The sequence below is a fragment of the Tenrec ecaudatus genome, chromosome 2, assembly GCF_050624435.1.
Source record: "Tenrec ecaudatus isolate mTenEca1 chromosome 2, mTenEca1.hap1, whole genome shotgun sequence".
Taxonomy (NCBI): domain Eukaryota; kingdom Metazoa; phylum Chordata; class Mammalia; order Afrosoricida; family Tenrecidae; genus Tenrec; species Tenrec ecaudatus.
Genome location: NC_134531.1, coordinates 132501037 through 132521997, shown reverse-complemented (window position 1 = coordinate 132521997; position 20961 = coordinate 132501037). Strand labels below are relative to the sequence as shown.

Here is a 20961-nt window from a genome sequence, read left to right as displayed (position 1 = left end):
TAAAATAAATGCAGGAGTAGTATCAACAATAATTCACTAGAATAAAAAATATATAATGTCATTTAAAATGTTCCAGGGTATTTATTTATTGCTTTAGCTGATATTAAGAAAAAATACAGCTAATGTAATTGAGGTAATAAAAGATTGGTCAGTCTATACATTTTATTTCTTTCTCTTTTAAAAACAATATGTTTTCTTTATAGATGTTTTCATAAAACAGACCTTTTCATATAAATGAAAGTATTCATTGGCATGTGTTCATGGAAGGGGGGAGTAGAAAATCTTAGACTGGTTTCTATTTCCTTAAGAATGCATCCTAAAAAAAAAATTCATCCTGAAGAGAATGGCAAATATCTTGGTGCTGCTTTATTGACAAATAAATTAAGGTACTTAGCTTTGTTTGCCAATATTCCCACATACACATCTTTGTTTAGAACCCACAGCTTCTGTTAAGTAAATTACTTCTCTGTGGCTTTAGATAAATAACCACCTCAAAAGAAGAATATCTTTTCTCAAATTCCATTACCGGCTCTTGAGACATAGCTGGAAAAGTTATGGCTTAGAACAGAAAAAGCAAGAAATATCCACTTGCATCTGTAAATGTTGTTTATAGCAGCAAGACAGATAGCTTACATAAGGTCTGACTCTAATATGTTCTCATCCCTAGATAGAATAATAAAAGAAAAGCAGTTATTCTCAATTTTGAAATAGCTCTGTATTTCCCCCAATGTCTCCTGATACCACATCGATTTGTGGAGTTAATTGCATTTTAACAAACCTTCACTTCTAAGACCCTAGGAGTCTTGGCTGCTGAGGTCCACACGTGAGATCAGTTCAGATGAAGCCGTGCCTCTCTCATGCAGTTCTTTTGAACTCCAAGTACTGTGATAATAGATCTAGGATTCGGTAGTCTGGTCCTCACTTCCTATATTCTTGTGCATAAATGTAAATATATATATCAGAAGGCAACATGTACCTGTAAGTATGTGTCACATTGTGTGTCCTGGCTTTTAGTTCTAATAACATAGTCACTGTGTGTATTAACAGTCTGAAATGAAAGTGAATTTCAAAAGAGTTCTCATTTTAAACTCCAGTTAATTAAACAGCAACAACACTTTCTTGGTCACTATAATTACATACATACACACTTACATACATTAATAAGTGTGTAGACACATGAATAGTTAGATGTACAACAATGTGTATCTATGTACGTAATGTAGAAGACGAGAGAAAATGAACATGGTTGTGTGAGTCCAAGTAGACTAGAGAAACAAATCCATCAAAACTCATATGTGTATAAGAGAGAGGTTATATAAAGGATAATTGCACATTAAGAAAGCATTCCAACCCAGTCCAGTCCAAGCCCATAAGTCCGATATTAGCCCATATGTCTGAAACCAATCTATAAAGTCCCCTTCAGACGCACAAAACATGCAATGATGCTGAACGCAGGATGATCACAGGCCACTGGGTAGAAAGTCTTTGGATCCAGTGGCGTTGTAAGCATCTCAGCGCTGGCAGGGGTCTCCATGCAGCTTCTCTAGCACCCAGGCAGCATTAGGGTAGGTCCACGTGGCTTCTCCTCAGGGATGTTGTGCAGGGAGTCAGCCTTGTCAGTAAAGAGTCTCCAAGGGAGTGAGCCAAGAGAGAGAAATGTCTCCTGCCTCCAAAGAGGAAAATACCAGAGTTCCCAGAATTCTCAGGAGAAGGCCATGCCCACACAGAGGCCTCACTGGCTATGATGAGATTGGCAGACTCAACTCCACCCCTTCACTATTAATCCTCTCAAGTCCCCAACTGACACCACATTAGGTAACTACCACACCTGTCAAGGAGATGATTTGACACAGTGACTGCAACCATGAGTTCAAGCATAATGATTATGAGGGTGACCGAGAGCTGTGCAGTGTTTGGGTGTGTCGAGCAGTGTTGCTATGCGTTGGAACCAGCTCGATGGCCCCTATAGCAACAACAGCAACACGCATGTAGGAGCCCTGAGGCTACTCTGGGCTAGGCATTAGGCTGCTCACTGCAAGGTGGACTACTCAAAACCACCAGCCACTCTGCGAGACAAATTAGAGACCGTCTGCTCCAAGAAAGATTTACACTCTCAGAAACCCTGGGATCGTGGGGCTATGAATTGGAATCTGCTCGATGGCAGTAGGTGGGTGAGCTATGTATGCATACAAATAATTATGTATGTATCTGGTCATATATAAACAAGGAGCTGTGGTGGCATAGTGGTCATGTATTGGGCTGCTAACTGCAATATCGGCAGTTCAAAACTAGCAGCCACTCCATGGGAGAAAGACAGCTTTCTACTCCTGTAAAGAGTTACCATCTTGGAAACCCACAGGGACAGTTCTGGGTCCTGTGGGATCGCGCTCAGTTGGCATTAACTGAATGGCAGTGATATATATATATATATATATATATATATATATATATATATATATATATATATATATATATATATATATATATATATAAGACTCTGAAACCTAATGCTTGATTGTTCTACACCCTACTAAAATAAAATAAAATCACATAGAAAAGTAACTGCCTTTTGCCAACAATTTACCTAGCTCCTTGGGATGAGGCCAGTGTCAGAAAGATCTATGCCCCTGAAGAAGCTTCAAATTGTTTCATTGGTCAGTTGGGAAAAAGAATCTGAACAGACTGTCAGATAGGTTGACATCTGTGACTCAAATTAGAAGGTGAGATATTTATTTGAAGTTAGAATCCTACTACAGAGAGCCTAGTTAGATAGTTTTTTCAGGTATTCCCTGATCCATTTCAGAAGTTGGCAGGAATTAAGGTAATTTTAAGATTCTAGATTAAGTTGACCCTATTGACCAGAGTCTGCAGTACTTATTCTGCCTTTGAAGATTCATAAGCATCCTTGTTTTTTTCCACTCACTGAACACACTTCTGCCATCAGCATCTTTTTCTTTCCTTGACCTTAGAAATTCACCTTTTGGAAGTTCTCAGCCAGGGAGCAGTAAAGCACTGATGAAACACTCAACATTCCTCTAATTCTTTAATGCTTCCTACCCCCGCCCCCCAGCTATCATGACCCCAGTTCTACCTTACAAATCCGGCTTGACTGGAGCATGTACACTAGTACAGATAAGAGCTCAGACACACATAATGCAGGACAAATAAAAACCTCAGAAACAGTAATGGGAGTAGCAATACCATGAGGCTAGGGGGAAGGTGGGGGGAGAAAAGGGTAACCATGGGTCAGGAGGGTGAGAGGGTAGATGAGGGGGGAAAAAAGAGGAGCTGATAGCCAGGGCTCAAGTAGAAAGAAAATGTTTTGAAAAGGATGATGGCAACACATGTACAAAGTGCTCACACAATGGATCTATGGGTTGTTACAAGAGCTGTAAGAGCTGCCAATAAATGATTTATAAAATATTTTTTTAAACCAATAAAAAGTCAACCTGTGGCTGAGAGTCCCGTTCTCCTGTATTTGTCAAGTTCTATTCAGAATTGCCTGGAAGAGGAACAAGGTTCTTCTCTATTCACGAGAAGAAACTAAGGGGAAATGATGCGTTTTGCGGGCCCATATTGAGATGACAGCCTGGAATGCCAGGCCTTCCAGATCTTGTTGGAAAACCAGGCTACGTTCTCAGCTATCAGTTTCTGGGGTTAAGGAAAATGCCTGCAGAAACATTTGACAGCATTTTTACTCTGCCAGCATGAGTTAATGCACTTCTCATGGGCCCGACTGCAGATTGAGCAACTCAGGAACAATGTGGTTGTGCTTACATGTCCTGCCTATTTCTTGTAGGTATATGTCATTTGGCAAATAGAAACTTGTGGCTTTCTTGGGAGAGAGAAATCCAGTAGCTTAGTGGAGGAATCTGGTCCAAGACAGTGAGTCTTTGGATAAAATATTCTTTTAGTTTACCAACAAGTGGAAACATATATCCAAAATATATCTAAGAGTATTCCTAACACAACCCTACTATTCAGAAATAACTGGAAATGCTACCCAGTTACCTAGCAGAGAATAGCTTGCTATAACAATAGGATTTGGTTTGGTGCCTTCTGTCTACATTTTATCTGATGAGCTCAAGCCCCCTCTCCCCCACTCTCCCAAATCCTTCTTGCCCCTAAATTTACTGGTATAACCTCACTCTCCTGTCAGGAAATGGCCAGTCACTAAACAAAGTAATACTGAGGTTTCTGGAAAGTGCAGGAGAGAACCCTTCCGTTTTTCTATGTTGGCTAAAAGGGGTTTATGCTAGGGCCAGTTCTACCGGTATTAATGACTGCCTGCCAATTGTTTTCAGTTTCAACTTCTCCAGTTGAGCTTAAGTTGACAAATAAATGTCCATCTGGCAATGTTTGACAAAGGAGTGCTCTGCACATTTCCTGAAAGGCAGCATCTTCCTTCTGGGCACTAGGCTGGGCGATTTCAGAGCATTCTCAAGCAGCACACACAGCAGACTCCAGGGTCAAGTAGAAAACCTATGAAGCTGATGAAGTGCCAACTCCCATCTGCCTTGCCTGACATTTAGCTAGCACTGGCCCTTGCACTTGGTGCTTTCTGGATGAGGCCACAAGACCTTGGGTTCTTATTTTACCATTCCTCAGAGATGCAAAGAAGGAAAGAGCGGAGTGCCATTTCCTGATAATGTTATAATTCCAAAATTAGTCTTACAAACAAAGGAGGGAGGAGACCTGGACATCATTGGAATCCCCACAGCAGTTGTAGCTCAAAAAATTCTGGACCCCAACCAAAAATTTCAGAATGGATCTTCTTGCTTTCATTGTTATTTATAAAATCAATAGATTTCCAGACTTTTCCCAGTGGAAGAACTTAAATATGCAGTTGGACAATGATGGGGAGAAGAAGAAGAGACATTTTATATTTTCCTGGCAAGATAACATTGCTAAAGGCCAAGAAAAAAGAAAGGTGGAAAAACTTTCTGGACGGAAGATACCCAAAGTCTTACTGTCACCTATATTTCTTCAAGCTTATAATCTGAGGGAATGCAGTCCCATGCAGGAAATCAACGTTATCTTATCTCAAAGTACATTTTCTCCCACTCTGTCCTGGGACATTCTACTAGAATCCTAGTCACGGCATTCTGTGGTGACAGCCAGGCACCATCTAGTTCTTCTGGTCTCAGGCTAGTGAAGGCTGTGGTCACTTGGATCCATCAGTCATTTGAAATCATGCTTTTCTGTGTCGTTGAACTCTGCTGATATAATGGGTTATACATTGGGCTGCTAACTGCAAGGTGAGTAGTTTGAAACCACCAGCTGCTCTGGAGGAGAAATATGAGCCTTTCTATTCCTGTAACTTATTCCTGTCTCAGAAACCCATAGAGACAATTCTACTTGTTCCTGTAGTGTTGCTCAGAGTCAGTATCAACTCGACGGCTGTGAGTTAGAGTTTTCTTTGCTCTGGACAGGGCAAGACCAATAGTTAGTTGTATGTTAGAGGGCCACTTAGAAGCTTTGAAGACCCCAACTACATCATAGCCAGATGTGCAACACCGTGTTTGTAAACTGAGTGCCCTGAGCCTGTTGTCCCAAACCTCCAAACCCAATGATCATGGTAAAGACGTGGGCCTGCTCTGCTGTAAACATGGATATGTTTGCAGCACATACAAACGTAGAAATACCTCTGCCAAACCTATGTAGACGTGTGGGTCGACTCCCATTTACCGTCCCACTACAATCAATTTTTTGCCAAGTAGCTTAAAAGCCCAAAGAAGTAAAGATCCTTTTGCAATCTAACCATAAATTCTTGTATATTGAGGTTTCCCCAAAGCAGGATTTCAGCTCGAAGGGCCCCAGTAGGTATGGCACCAGCCCTGCTAGTAAATAAATGCGTAAGCACTGGAAATGATGGAAGGAATTTGCCTTGGGCTGTGATTATTTGCACAAAGTAAAACCAACAAACAACACGCCTGCACTAAGTAAGTTTCCTGCTGTGCCAGCTTTATAAGAAAGGTGTTTTTCTTTTCAGCTTAACTTTCCGTCGTCTTCAATAATTTATTTCCTTGGAGGTAATTTAGGTACATAGCCAGTGACATAGTGGACTGTAGGTGTATGAGCGAAAATACTTCAACACACACCGCCCCCTCCACGCCCCCCAGACACGCCTTTGATGGCTCACTGCTGCATCATTTTAAATATGCTCAACAGTGCTCTTAATATACCTGATCATCCATCTGATTAGAACAGCTGAGTGAAAACCTAATATATAGGCTTACTTGGACACTATTGAAGCAAATAGAGGGAAAATTAGAACTGCTTCCTTAACCGTCTCATTCGACCCCTGGGCGCTAGACTGTAACTACAAAATAGAAGTGATTTTATGTTACTCTAGGTCACATGCCATTTAGAATTAATATTCGCCTTCTGTTCCCTGCAATTTGAGCTGTTAAAACAAGGCCGGTTATATGGGTAAGCGATCATGGAATAGTTTGATGCAAAGGAGAATCCCCTTGCCCTCCCCCAGTGGTTGACACTTCCCCTTTAAAAACAAAAAACAAAACAACTTTTTATTGGCATATACTTCACATAGTTTAACAATTTACTTGTTCAATTAGATTAAGAAGATTTGTGCAATCCTTACTGCAATCAATTTCAGAACATTCTCTTCGCTCGCTCATTATTGCTAACTCCCCATCCCCTGCCCTCCTCCCCTGCCACGCACCTAGACAATTATCAACAGAGTTCTGTCTCCATAGAAGGACCTCTCCTGGATTTCATACACGGAAAATCATACAGAACACAAACAGCATGCAACCAACAACAACAAAACCCCCAACAATAATGACTAGACAAAACATAGAAAAACCTTAGCCAAAAGAAAGCAGAAAATATTAAAAACTGAAATAACTTTTTAATCTAACCACATTTTAACCTAACTACACCTGTCACAATCGCCTTTGCAATACTCTGTATGGTAGCAGGACTACACATATCTCTGCACTATGTTCAGAGGGGATGCACCGGTTGCTCTCCATCTTTTATGGGGCTCAAATTATACTGCTGGAAGTCTATTTTGGGGGTGGGGGTCATGAATAACTTTTGCTCATCAAGGAAAATCTACTTTGAAAGTGCAAACACCCAGGGCCTGGTGTCTCTTCAAGCATTACATCGATTGTATACCTGACACTAGCTGAGAGTTCATTGCACATATGCTGGTTTTGTTCCCTACTTTCCATCAATGGAATATTCTTTCCCTGAATAGAATTGTGTTCTTGCAATTGACTCTTGGGTTTCTAGTGGGATCTGCCAGGCCAGACACTCCGCTTCTTTACACTTATTCCCCGGGAAGATGACCCAGACATGGTCAATCAAATTCTCCACCATCAGTCATAGGGCTTGGTTTATGGCCAGGGATTGGGACCCAACCTAAGCCTGACAGCGATTTCTAGCTGGAGCTGGAGGGGAAAGCTTTCTTTTCTTTCCAGAGAAGAGATCTTTTTTTTTTTTTTAAAGAGAAGAGATCTTATGAAGAATGGTTCACAGTTTCCAGTCTCTCGGAACCCTCAGCTTGAGAGAAGGCAACTTCAGTGCAGACAGAGGTGGACATGATGACGGACTGCGTGTCCTGATGGTATCTGAGAGGCGGAAACCAGCGGACTAATGGCATGTGCTTTCTTAGTTTGTTTGCACACACCAAGCAATCCCTCTTCATTCTTAATCTGTTACGACCCAGTCATCTGTCTAAGTACAGAAAACAAACACTTTTTTTAAAGGACACAGATAACTCAAGTAGGGGTGTTGCTGTGCATTCAGGAATGTGTTAGCGTTTGTGGGCTGGGCAGAGGTGCACCAGCGATTGCGGAGGTTATGTTGTGGCCATCGTCAAAATCATCAATATCTTTTAGCATGTTTTCTAGTGAGTGAGCTATAGGGAAAGGTGGCCAGGGTTTCAGACAGAGAACTAATGTCGCCCTGGGCGGTTCAATTCAGGTTGAGGTTGCGCAGGATGAGAAGGGAGCGTTGGGACACTCATGTATTTGGTTAAAGACCTTTGTGCTTTGTGCCAATGCACTGACTCAGTTTCTCCCCCAAATAAGAGAAACAATATGTAGCTCAGAAGGGAGCCACTCTTTTGATTCCTACTTGATCTTAAAATGCTTTATTTATATGTACATCAGTTCACAGATACTCGAACTGGACTTTTTTCCACACTGGTATTTTTTTTAATTAAAAAACCCATCACACTCTTTTATTAAAAAAACACACACCCTAAAAGAGAAACTGGGAGAAAAGATGGGCAAAGGAGAAAAGGCAGGATTTAATGTCTTCTTTCCATCTACCCCCAGCCATAAGCATAACTGTAATTTAATTTTACTATATCAAAAGACATTGTCATTAGACACCATATACTATTATTTTTGTCAAAATGAAAGTAATAAGAATTAGCTTGCAATGATATCTTTTTTGTTGTCACTGATATAAAATCCAGTGGACTGACTGAAAGTTCCCCTCAAATGAGGGATGTTCCTGCAGTCATAGCTTTGTATTGCCCAGCCAATGAAACAGCTGCTATGGTGGTTGAACATAGAAACCTGGAGGTGGGCAATATTCCGTAATGGATTCTACTCCAAGAGTCCTACTGGGGAAAGCAAACTCACCATCTGCATTTGATGCTGCTTCACTGCAAGAAAGAGACGCTGATCTGTAGCGTGTATTTCAAGGTGGCTGTATCACCTACCCTTTGAACTCAGGGTAAAGGTGATTCAAAACGGAACATTAAAACTAAACTCGATGCAAAACTCGGCCAATGCAGTCAGGATGCTGGGAGGTCTCAATCTGTAGCCACCGCACCACCGCCTGCCTCCTCCTCCACGTGTTTCCACTCTGCTCCTCTTTTTCCAAAGTTGCTTATGAATAACAAAGGAAGCTGACCACAAACAATGGCAGGTGGGGGCTTCACAGAATGGCACCCAGTAACCGAAGACATTCATCCTGGGAAGCCACAGTTGTGCAAAAATAAACTTCGAGATATGGATGTTTAAAAAAAAGAAAACATCCTCCCCACTCTTGGCTATAATCTTTATGGAGGCAGGTAGCCACGTTTTTCTGTCAGGATGCTGCTGCTGGTGGGACTTCGGAGCCCCTGTGTATCTGTGCGCACAATTTGCGCTGCCCAGAGATGCCCACTCGCCACCACTCGCCACCCTGGCGTCGACGTATGTGCTTACGCAGAGACCCAAACCTATGAATCCAGCCCTTCGGCAGCTGACACTCAAGTGTGGGGTACGCTGTGGCCTGAGCCAGCTTTCCAATTGCTGCTTGCAGAGGTCGGACCTGGGGCAGGTGGTGAATGTCCTGAAAGCCTCTGGTGGTGCAGTGGTTAAAGCGTTCGGCTGCAAACCAGTCGCTCAGTAGGAGAAAGCTGTGCCAGCCCAGGAAACCCAGGGACAGTTGGCCTCTGCCCTGCAGGGTCGCTAAGGGTCAGGATAGACTCCATGTCTATGGGTTTGGTTTTGCTAAGCCTCTGCTTAGCCTTGTGAAGTAATCCATGTACTCCCCTCCGGGGTTATTCTGAGAATTAAAATGAATACCTGCCCAGTGCTTAGCAAAATGCCGGCCCAGTAGTATTCAGTAGTAACTCAGATTAGCACGAATGGCGACAATATGGGTGGCTTCAGTTTGTTCCCAGTCCCCCACCCACTTCCTCCCCTGTGGTTTCAAGTCCTCGTGAATCACCCAGGCTTTCCTGATGGGTTCCAGTCCATTCACCTGTGGTTCAGAACCCACTGTCTTCCCTACCCTGTGCCCTCCTGCCTGCATTTTTCAACAAGCTCCGAGCCCCTCTGGAGCTGGGAGAGCTGGTCCCTGAGGGCCCCGGGCCTTCCTTCTTAGGCCCGGCCCGTCCCACAGCTGCCCTCCCTGCCACCCAGTTTGTGCAACAAACTTATCAGATCGACTCCAATCCAGCTTTCCAGCTTAGACGACTTGCCCTGAGTGAAACACTTGCTCACACCCTGGCCCTTAAGGTGGAAGTGAAGACAGCCTGGAGCAAGCGGTTTGTGCTGTTTCTATTCCTGCTCCGTGGAGGTCAGGCCAGGCCGGGCCCGAAGGTTGCTGGGCCCGGATGTAGCCAGGGCCTGGGCCCCACTTTCTGCTTGGCTGCCAATAAAGCTGTATGCCTCATTCAGGGCCGAGGGTCAGCGTGTCCCATGGTGATACTGACCTCTAGGGGCTGGCTTTCCTTCACAAAGAGCCCTTATCTTCTCGTGGAGCTCCAGGGCTGTGAGGGCCGCCTCTTGCTTAGCCATTGCCAGATCAGTCTGTAGCTTTTTCACTTTCTTTTTGTGCTTTAATTTCTTTCAAAGAGGAAAAAAAAGAGAGAACAAAACAAGGGTTTCCGTCACTAGAGACAGGCATATTGAAGGAATAACAGGGAGAGCTGGTGTCTGAATGAACATGGTCTTTGAAGCCCCATGTAGAGTAAATGATCCCTGTTTATCAGGACCAGGTCCTGTTCGAAGCTTGTGAATCCGAGCAAATTTGCACTCAGGCCGGAGCCCTGGAATTGCCAACAAGGAAATCCCTCTGGACACCATGGTGTCTCCTCCCTCCTCCAAGGGCTTTTACCCGGATCTGAACCCGGTGGATTAGAGGCAATAGGAGAGGAGCGCTAGTTGCCAGCTGGCCTTTCCCCACTGAAGTGCCAGTGCCTACAAGGATCGCTTGTTTTGTTTGTTTTTTTCCCCAATTGGTAAGGGGTGGTGGCCTTGCTGTCAAGCCAATGCCAACTCATAGCAACCCTCCCTCGCGCAGACCTATCAGAGCAGACTGCCTCCCAAGGCACTGCTGGGTGGGGTCACACTAACTAATTTTTTGGCCAGCAGTAGAGTGCTTAGCTTGTTTGTGCCACCCCAAAACACAAATCAAATTCAGTCATTGAGTCAATGCTAGCCCATAGTGACCCTACAGGACAGGTCAGAACTATCCTTGTGAGTTTCTGAGATTGTAACTCTTTATGGGAGTAGAAAGCCCTGACTTTCTCCTATGGAGTGGCTGGTGGCTTCAAACTACTAACCTTGCAGATTGAAGCCCAACACATAACCATTATGCCATCATGGCCCTTTGTGCCACCCAGAAAACCCCAGTCTCTAAGCAGATTCACATTAAATAGTCAGAAACTTGTTTTTTATTTCATTCAAATAAACAAACTGTTGTAGAGATGACCCCAAGATGCTGATATTTGGGGATGTTTATCATCTCTATTTCGGAAAAGTGGTCAAATGTAAGAATAGTTTTCAAACAATGGGGGACCAGGGCACCTTGCTATAAAACGCCTTGAGTGATGAGATTCTAAGCCCTTTAAAGAACAACTCTTGCAAGTTGGTTCATAACCCAGGTATTCACCTTGAAACGTTCTGACTAGAAAGCTCCCTTTCATGACTTTCAAAGAGGACTGGGTTTGTCAGAATGGGGCTGAATCTGTGATTCCAAGGAAAGTGCTCCAGTTGCTTTCTTGTGTAGCTCTGGTGCAGCTGCCCCTTCACTGAAGAGCTCACTTTGCCAAATCATTGTGGGTGGATCATTAGGAAGTCTGCCGAGTAAGTAACCCCCAGTCATTACCAGATATAGCTCCTGACACAGGGAAAGAAAGGGTCAGTCCTCCTCAGGGAAGATCAGGCTTGTCCTGAGACCAAGGAGAGCAGCAGCGACCCGCCCTCATAGTTTGAGCATGAAGTCAGTTTGATCAGCTTATCAAAGGTGGGACTTGACATTCAACCACATAATGGGCACATCAAACTTTTTAACCAGCTGCACACACCCGTGCACTATTTTTGCGTGTCAGATCACACATTATATGTGTGGTTATTGTGTGTGTGTGTATCTATCTATGTTTCTATCTATCTCACATGTTTTCCATTGTAAAGACAGGTTGTTTTCTAAGCCAAAAGCAGATGACCTGGGCTCTAGGACTCTTAAAGCTCAAGTAATTGGCGTAAACATTGAAAGAGAGACGGGGTCACTCAAAAGAGAATGGTCATCCTGGAATGTATGTAAAGGGGCTGTGATGGGGTAGCATTTGGCAGGCTTCACCCCACACAATGCAGGTAGGCGATGCCCAGAATGAACAATGAAAAATTTCTTGTCTGTGTAACATGTCTCATTGCTAGATTCTGTCTCATAGTGACCCGATAAGAAAGCGTTGAACTACCCTGTGGGTTTCCGAGGCTGTAAATCTTTACAGAAGCAGAAGGCTTCAATTTTCTCCTGGAGATCATCCGGTGAGTTTGAACTTGTTGACTTTGTGGTTTGTAATCCATTCCACTACCAGAGCTTCTCTGTGTGAACACTTCTAGTTACAGTCAAGTTGACCTGACTCATATTGACTGCATGTGTGTTGGAGTCTAACTGTACTCCATGGGGCTTTCAATAGTTCATTTTTTAGAAGGAAATGTCTAGGTCTTTCTACTGAAAGGCTTCAGTAGAAAGTCTCTGGGTAGACCTGAACTTCCAACTTAACTATTTGCATTACCCTGGGGCTTAGGAATTCTCCTGTTGTGTGTGTTGCATCAATTAAGATATACAGTGACCCTACAGGACATAGGAGAGCTGTTCCATAAGATTTCCTAGGCTTAAATCTTTATAGGAGCATATCACCAGACCTTTCTCCTGAGGAAACCACCAACTTTTCTGTTAGCAGCCAAGTGCTTAAGGATGCCCCCACTTGGTTGTTTCTGTTACACTGAAAATATGCCTTCTTCTTTCAGGTATTCATTACAGCATTGTGCTAGTAATTATGAAGCACCCCTTGGTGTCAAGCACTGGGCTGGACAAGTCTGAAAAAACCCAAGTACTCACTTCTCAGTTCTGTGCCTTTCACATAACTCCCTCCTTTTGCATCTACATTCACCAAACACTTTCAGGACTTGATCCATCATGCAGATCCAAAGGCTCTCTGGATGATGCAAATGGTTTGCTTTTAGCCACTAAGTAAAAAGGTTGGAAGTTACAATTCTTCCAGAAGACACACAGAATAAAGGCCTGGTGATCTTCTACAGTCTGATTATAGCCAGGGAGAGCAGTTCTATTCTGATACAATTGAGATTGCCATGAGTTGGAATCTACTTGAGTACAAGGAATTCATTCAGCATAGAATTGTTCAGGGAGAGCCTGAACTGATTGAGATATGCAGCTATCTGTTAGTTGATGGTTGTATTTCTCAAAGTAAATTATTATGTTGGCTCGATTCTCTGAGTTGGTTAGCTTCAGCTTGTTCACAAGGAGAGATCGACAGTGATAATAACTTCGAGGCCTTGTGAGGTCATCACCGACCTTTCCTGACACCACGTCAAGACTGCTCCACATCTTCCTTTGTCATGTAGGGCTTTGGGGATAGAAAGAAAAGGAGCAGTGCAGAATTGCAAATATAGAAAGTAGAAGGAATAAAGAAAAGTACAGCAAGAATGATGCAGAGGAGAACAAAAGTATCAAAGCAAAACCAACCGAGAATGGTATGCATCCTGAAGTATTTGAGCTTAAGTGTTCCAGTGAGGGAGAGTTGAGATTTACACTGACATTCATAAGATATAAGATGAGTAGATGAGTGGATAAAGAAATAGATATGATAAATCTAACACAGAAAAATGTTAATTATATAACTGAGTTGTTGAGAGTTTCATGTTCACTATGTAATTATTTCAACGTTTCTGTAAGAATGAAAATTTCATAATGAAATACTGGGGGCACCATCTGTAGACAATTGGACATCCCCTCACAGTAGGGTCACAAGGAAGGGAAGTGTCAGCCAAGGTGCAGTATAGCACAGACAAAACACATTCCGCTAGTTCTTTAATGCTTCCTCTCCCCCATTATCATGACCCCAGTTCTACCTTACAAATCAGGCTAGATTAGAGCATGTACACTGGTACAGGTAAGAGCTCTTGACACATGGGATCCAGGACAGGTAAACCCCTCAGGACAGTAATGGGAGTAGTGACACCATGAGGGTGGGGGGAAGGTGGGGGGAGAAGGGGAGAAAAGGAGAATTGATAGCACTGATTGACATATAACACCCCCACCTCCAGAGGGACGAACAGCAGAAACATGGATAAAGGGGGACAGTGGACAGTGTAAGATATGAAAATAATAATAATTTAAAATTTATCAAGGGTTCACAAGGGTGGGAGGGTAGGGGAAGAATGAAAAATGAGGAGCTGATACAAAGGGCTAAAGCAGAAAAAAGTGTTTTTAAAATGATTATGGCAACATAGGCACAAATGTGCTTGATACAAGTGATGTATGGATTGTTATAAGAGGTGCAAAAGCCCCCAATAAAATGATATATATTAATTTATATAAATATAAAATATGTATATACATAAAATATATTATATATATAAAAGCATGACTAAATCTCAAAACTTTTATGCTGAATTACAGAAGTCTTATACAAAGAATTAAAAAATAATGGGGGTGGGAGGTAGGGGGAAATTGAAGGTTTCATTTTCTTACATGCCCCCGTCTTAATTATTAATACTTGGTATACGGATTCCCAAATCATATTAAAACTATTCTTATGAAGGTAAGTTTTCTTCTAAAATGTCTTTCTTTTCTTTTTTCAAAGAAGGCATTGGAAGTAAACACATAACAGGCAAAGTTTGTAATTTTGGGGGGTATAGTGGGTCTTTACTAGGAGCAGCATGATCTCCTGCAGTGTTACTAGGTTCTAGATCCTTGTTGACAGATGATACAGTAGAAACTCTAGACAGAGTAGGGGTTCCTCAATTTCACCAAATTCAGCTTCGCATTCAAATTTCTAGACCACTTTTTGTCTTCTCTTAGGATTATTATATAATCTCTTTCCTAGCATGTCATTTCATTTGTCCAATTTGTTTTATCATCAGAAAGAAGTTAGGGGACATTTAGAGAGCAGTAGCAATGTAGAGGGGAGCTATGTCAGTTGACTCTGGAGTTCTGAAGGACAATTCAGCAGAGAAGTTGAGTCCAAGTCAAAAATTGTCTCAGAGATGCCATGAAGAGAAAAGTGAGGAAACAGGAGGAGGTTGATTTGGGTACCACATGAGAAAGCATCCTTAATGATAAGAGCTGCAACAATAACAAAATGAGATAGCACCTGGTCATGCCCTGCCTGTTCTGGGGATGGACAAGTGGAGACTGGATAAGGATCTTCCTCCAAGCCCATGGAAATTCCTGGGGCCCAGGCCGAGAGAAAATTGTAAGCCTGGAATACATCCAAGTCTATGCACCTCTGGATTTTTCCTCTCCACCTCCTCTCACCCCGCCACCACCCCAGCCCTACCCCTCTGTCTCTTGAGGTTGGTATGATTATGAGGGCTACTTTAAGGATAATTCTGGAATTTGTAAGGGGTTGGAATAAGATGACAGAATGGCTTGTGGCGTCCTTAGAGTTCAGGACTAGCATGACACAAATGTATGAACTTTATAACTTACCTACAAGGGAACATGGAAGGGGAGATCAATTTTAAATTAAACATTGAATAAAGGACCTACATTTATTACTTAAGGTTTCTGTTGGGACCTCTGTTGGGGTTTTCATTTAGAGATTAAAGGATTTCCCCTTTATTTTTCTTCAGAGAGAACAGCTGCTTGCTGTTAATTCATAGTTTTAAGCAAGCCCTTTGCCCATTTCAAAAAAAAAATCAAATTGCCAACATGTTTTTTTATTAGTCATAGACATCAAATGATTTCCACACTATAATTCTTTACTTCTCTAGCACTCACCAGCCTGGCAACTGAAATGTTGTAGTTAGGTATAATGGAGTCTGCTATGGTTTCCTTGGTAACTACAAACTCTATTATGGTGAATGCTAAGAATATAGAAAGACATGACAGCCTGGAGGTACATTCCTATCATTAAGGCTAAGAGTATAGAAAGACATGACAGCCTGGAGGTACATTCCTATCACCGGTCCTCTTTTCCTATTTCTCCTACTGTGTGGGGTGAGGGAGGAAATACTGTATCTGCGCAATGTTTTGAAAAGGAAACATCCATCCCTATCACACTGCTGAAGAGCTCTCATTATACCAGTCAATGGGCACTAGAAATAATCAGGGAAGCATTCATGCAACAGGTTCGACGTGTATTGGCCAGCACTGGGTAAATTAATGTAATAGACACGCACTCTTATTTGTTGTTGTTGTTAGTCCTTCAAAAACACCAGAGAAGCCCTCAAGTCTCAAAAGAACACTAATGTGTCTTTCTAAATATGTCTTTGCCCCATTTTAAGAAGATAAAATATGCCCCTAAGTAAAAGTAAGACTATTATTTTCTATTTTTTCTAAATGCATGGTTGTGTTCATGTCTTTTTCACTCTGTATGGGCAGACATAACTTAATGTCCTAAAAACAGACATGCAAATAACCTTGATCCAATTTCTTCCCCCAAATTATCTGGCTGTCCTCATCAAGTGAGGTGAGGAGAACTCTGAGGTCCCCCTCTTGTTCCCTGTTGTGATCTTTCTCTTGGAGTTGCCAGGGCATAGCTTCCTTGAAGATCCTCTGAAATATCATTTGGGCACCTCACTCTGGTGTCCTCAAATCAATTCTGACTCATAGTGACCCTATAGGGCAGAGTAGAACTCCCCGTGTAAGGTTTTCTGAGACTGTAACTCTTTACACGAAGCGTTTGGATTGTGGTGCTGGAGAAGAATATTGAAATGACCATGGACTGCTAAGAGGACAAACCAATCTGTCTGGAAAGTATAGCCAGAGTGCTCCTTAAAGAAAAGGATGGTGAGACGTGATCTTACTTTGGGCATGTTATCAGGGGAGACGAGTCCCTGGAGAAGGACATTATGCTTGTGTGAAGTGGAGGGGTAGTGAAAAGGAGAAAGAGATGGATTGACACAGTGTGGTGGATTGAGATGAGATGGATCGACACAGTGGCTACAACAAGGGGTTCAGGAATAGAAACAATTGTAAGGATGGTGCAGGACCTTGTTTTGTTCTGTTGTGCATTGGGTAGCATAGAGAAAAAAATTCATAGAAATTCAGATGTGTATAAGACAGATTTTATATAAAGGGTAATTGTACATTAAGAAAGCATCCCAACCCAGTCCAGTCCAAGCCCATAGGTCTGATATTAGCCCGTATGTCTGATACCAATCTACAAAGTCCTTTTCAGACTCACGAAACACATGCAATGATGCTGAATGCAGGATGATCACTGACCAATGGGTAGAAAGACTTTGGATCCAGTGGTGGTGGTGTAAGCATCTCAGCACTGGTAGGGGTCTCTAAGTGGCTTCGCCAGCTTCAGAGGTTTGGTTCCATGATGGTAGGTCCATTTGACTTCTCCAGCTCAGGGCACTAGCGTAGTTCCATGGGTCTTGTCAGTTGCAATGTATCCCAAGGACTGAGCAGGGTGAGAGAAGTGTCTCTTGCCCTCAGGAGTTCCCAGAATCCTCAGGAGAAGGCCAGGCCCACACAGAGGCCTCATTGGTTATATCTTGATTGACAGCCCAGGCTCCACCCCTTCACTCGTAATCCTCTCAAATTGACACCAGATTATGTAACTACCACAGTCACTATGGGTGGAACAGATTCCATGGCACCTAACAACACAACAACATAAACAGCAACTATTTACAGGAGTAGAACACCTCATCTTTCTCCCAAAGTAGTTTTGAACTGCTGACCTTGCAGTTAGCAGCTCAAGCATAACCACTACATTACTAGGGCTCCTCTAGTTCACTCGGATGTGTCCAATGCAGTAAAAAGAAGGGCATTATCTCTAGAGGGTTACTGAGGAAAGGCTCACTACCAGCGGGTTGGTTTTAAATACTAAAGGCAAAGGAAGTTTCCTAATAGTCTACCACTAATGAGGACACTAATAAAAGTAATTATAGCTTCTGGATACAACTTGACTTATGACATGCACTATTCTCTAATTCTGATTCCCACACCCAGAGGGTTTGGGATTCCTAATAAAGAGGAAACAAAATCCCCGTAATTAAACAAACAACTTGACTCACTACAGGGGAAGGGTTGAAGCCAAGTCTCAGTTCTTTCTTTCTGTGGCACATACACTTATTAGCGGTAGAGTGAGCCAGTAGATGCCCTGGTTTCCCAAATGCCTGTGTAAATGTTTCTTTAAGAGAAGTTACAAATTAACATAAGATAAAGAAGATAACTTTATACCTAAAGGGATTCTGATGTGAGATTTTGTAAATTAATATGGCCCTTCTTGCCATAATTCCTTATGGGATATATTATACTTCTGAACTCTATGCCTGTGGCTATAGTCCTATATTAGAGGGAGTTTTCTGCTATACTAATGGAGAGTATTAAGGTGAGAGGCTAAGTACTAGAGAGAGACTTAGCTACTGGCAGAGGAGAGGTATTGCTATAGACCAATGACTGTATCCTTACTTTTTATGGATCCTGACCTGTTAATCCCCCTAATAGGCCCCTTTCATTGTGAGTATTGCCTGTGTGACCATTGAAATGAATTATGGAACCCAGCATCGATGTGGAGTGGCATGGGTAGAATGATTGGTGTCAGGATAGTTAAAGGAGGGTACAGCACGGAAGCATGTCTGACCCCTGGCTCATGGAAGTCAGAGAAGGTCAGATAAGGCTCCTAGGCCATTTATGATACAAAGATAAGGTAGGACTTTCCAGCAACTGAGTTGTCCCCGAAATGAAATTTGCTACCTTGAGAGAGTGTCCATTGTCCTTCATTACATGTAGTATACAGACCATTGTTGAAGATATTTCGGAGAGAAGATAAGCTTATTGACCAACCATAATATAACAGACATGGTTCTGAGTACGTTATGTGCAATACTCATTTCATTTTTGTAGCAGCCCAGAGAATTACAACTATGATTAACCCCATGTTTGGAAGCAAATAGTGAAGCACAAAAAGGTTTAAAGAACGTGCCTAGACTAAGTTAAATGGTGAGTCGCGATTCAAACTCAAGCAATGGGGCCCCAGACTACGTCCTCAATTACGATGCCATGTGAGCTCCAGTGTACTGCCCAGTGTGACCTGCAGCATGGGGAATTTGAACAAAATGGCATTTATGATTCTGTAAATCCTTCTCTTGAAGAAAGTGGGAATGCTGCCTCTATTCTGCCCATCAAGTCTCAGAACCCCAGGCTAACTTCTTAGCATGACTAAGAACATCAGACAGAAAATCCCTGAATTACAGATGACATGGAAGTGGATGCAATCTTAAACACCAAAGAGTCCAGCTCTAGCTGTTAGAACAAGTGGAAATGGAAGCAGAAGGTAAAGAAACTGCTTACCTGAAGCCATAGCTAATAGGGTTTAACAGCAGAACTCTAAGTCACGCTTTGGCTCCTCATATCACTGTTTGTTCCTATTATGTCATGTACTCCAGGCCACAAGACCTGAAGAGGAGTGGCATCAATATATGACTAGAACTTGGAGCAATACATAGGGTCCCCCAGGGGCAGGGCCTCAGTGTCATAAATAACAGGCCTTTACAGGCACCTCTCCTTTAAAGTTCTAAAGCCCTGTTCACACAGACAGGCAAGAATAATTGGATATTAGATACCATAGATAATGGATTTAAATTTCATAGAAAGAAAAGCCTTTATACAAGTGAGATCCTGCTCATTTGAAAGAAATGAGCAGAACCAATGTCTACTAGCAATCTTGCTTTCTTGTTTTCATAAAACATAATCTATTGCTGTTGAGTCCATTACCATTCATAGTGACCCTGTAGAACAAAGCAAAACTGCCCCACAGGGTTGCCCAGGCTGTGTATCTTTATGGAAGCAGACCGTGAGTAAATCTTATCTGAATTTTGAGAAAATCCCAAGGATAAACCTGACACATTCAACTCTAATGCCTTACGATCAGACACGTTGTGGAATGGTATCAAGAACAGCACCTATGAAGAAAACCAAAATGTCCTTAAAAGGACAGGAAGACACTAGATGGTGCCCAGCTGGGGTATTAAAGGCTTGTTTTCAAACAAACAGTCATCTAAGTGAGAAATCAACTATATCCACATAGAAGAAAGCACGTCAGCCTGTGTGATCCAAGGACTGCAACTAATACAATCCAAAATCTAAAGGAGGGAATGGTATCAGAGCTTAAACCTGTGAACACCGGATTTTCAGAAGGGTCTGGATGAAATCACAAGGCCCAAATCCATTTGCAGGGTGCTGACATGGATTAAGCCTTGGGGAATCCCTTCTGATCATAATTGAGGGATGTCAACGGCCCTATTATCAGTCAGAGAGCATTGCAAAGTCAATTAAGGCAGACATAGTTAGGTCAAAAATTAATACCTTGTCATTTGATCTCCCTTTTGAATCATTTTAAAACTCTTTCAGTTTAAAAAACAAACAAAAAACTAAAGGGAACTACGCGAGGATTAAGCCCCTGGTGAAGAAGGTCCCCAGAAACTAGAGTCAACTCGATGGCATCCAAGAGCAACCATTTTCAAGGGGAACTGAATGACTGCTGTGCCACTAGCTACAGTTGATGATACGTGACCCAGTGATCTTTTGGTTGGCAGCCACGCACAGGACACTGCCTTGAGGCCTCTTTCCGACTTCATAAGAGTAAAGCATTTAAATTGTTATCAACATGATGAACTCATGCTGAGGTTCAAGGGGACCTTGGTAGTGTAGTGTTTATGCATTGGGATGCTAAACTCAAGGTTAACAGTTCAGGACTATTAGCCCTCCAAAGGAGAAAGATGAGGCTTTCTACCCCCACAAAGAGTTGCAATCTATGAAACCCACAGGGGCAATTCTACCCAGCCCAGAGAGCTACTAGGAGTCAGAATTAACTCATGGTAGTGAGTTTTTGAGTTTGAGTTGACTGGATAGAGCCCCTAGGTGGTGGCACAGTTAAGTGCTAGATTACTAAGCAAAAGGTCAGTGACTCAGCTCTTCCCCGAGTCCCCTCTGAAGAAGGGCCTGGCATTCTGCTTCTGAAAAGTCGCTGCCATTGAAAAGCCGGCGGAACATAGTTCC

At 42.6% G+C, this 20961-nt stretch overlaps 1 protein-coding gene across 1 annotated transcript in view; it reads right to left on the bottom strand.

Moving 5' to 3' along the window:
* Nucleotides 1–20961, bottom strand: part of CCDC192 (coiled-coil domain containing 192) — a 214587-nt gene that overhangs the window by 61057 nt on the left and 132569 nt on the right. The window contains exon 5 of the mRNA XM_075542678.1: nucleotides 10187–10319. Within this exon, the coding sequence (XP_075398793.1) occupies nucleotides 10187–10319 (133 nt within the window). The remainder of the gene's footprint in view (nucleotides 1–10186; nucleotides 10320–20961) is intronic.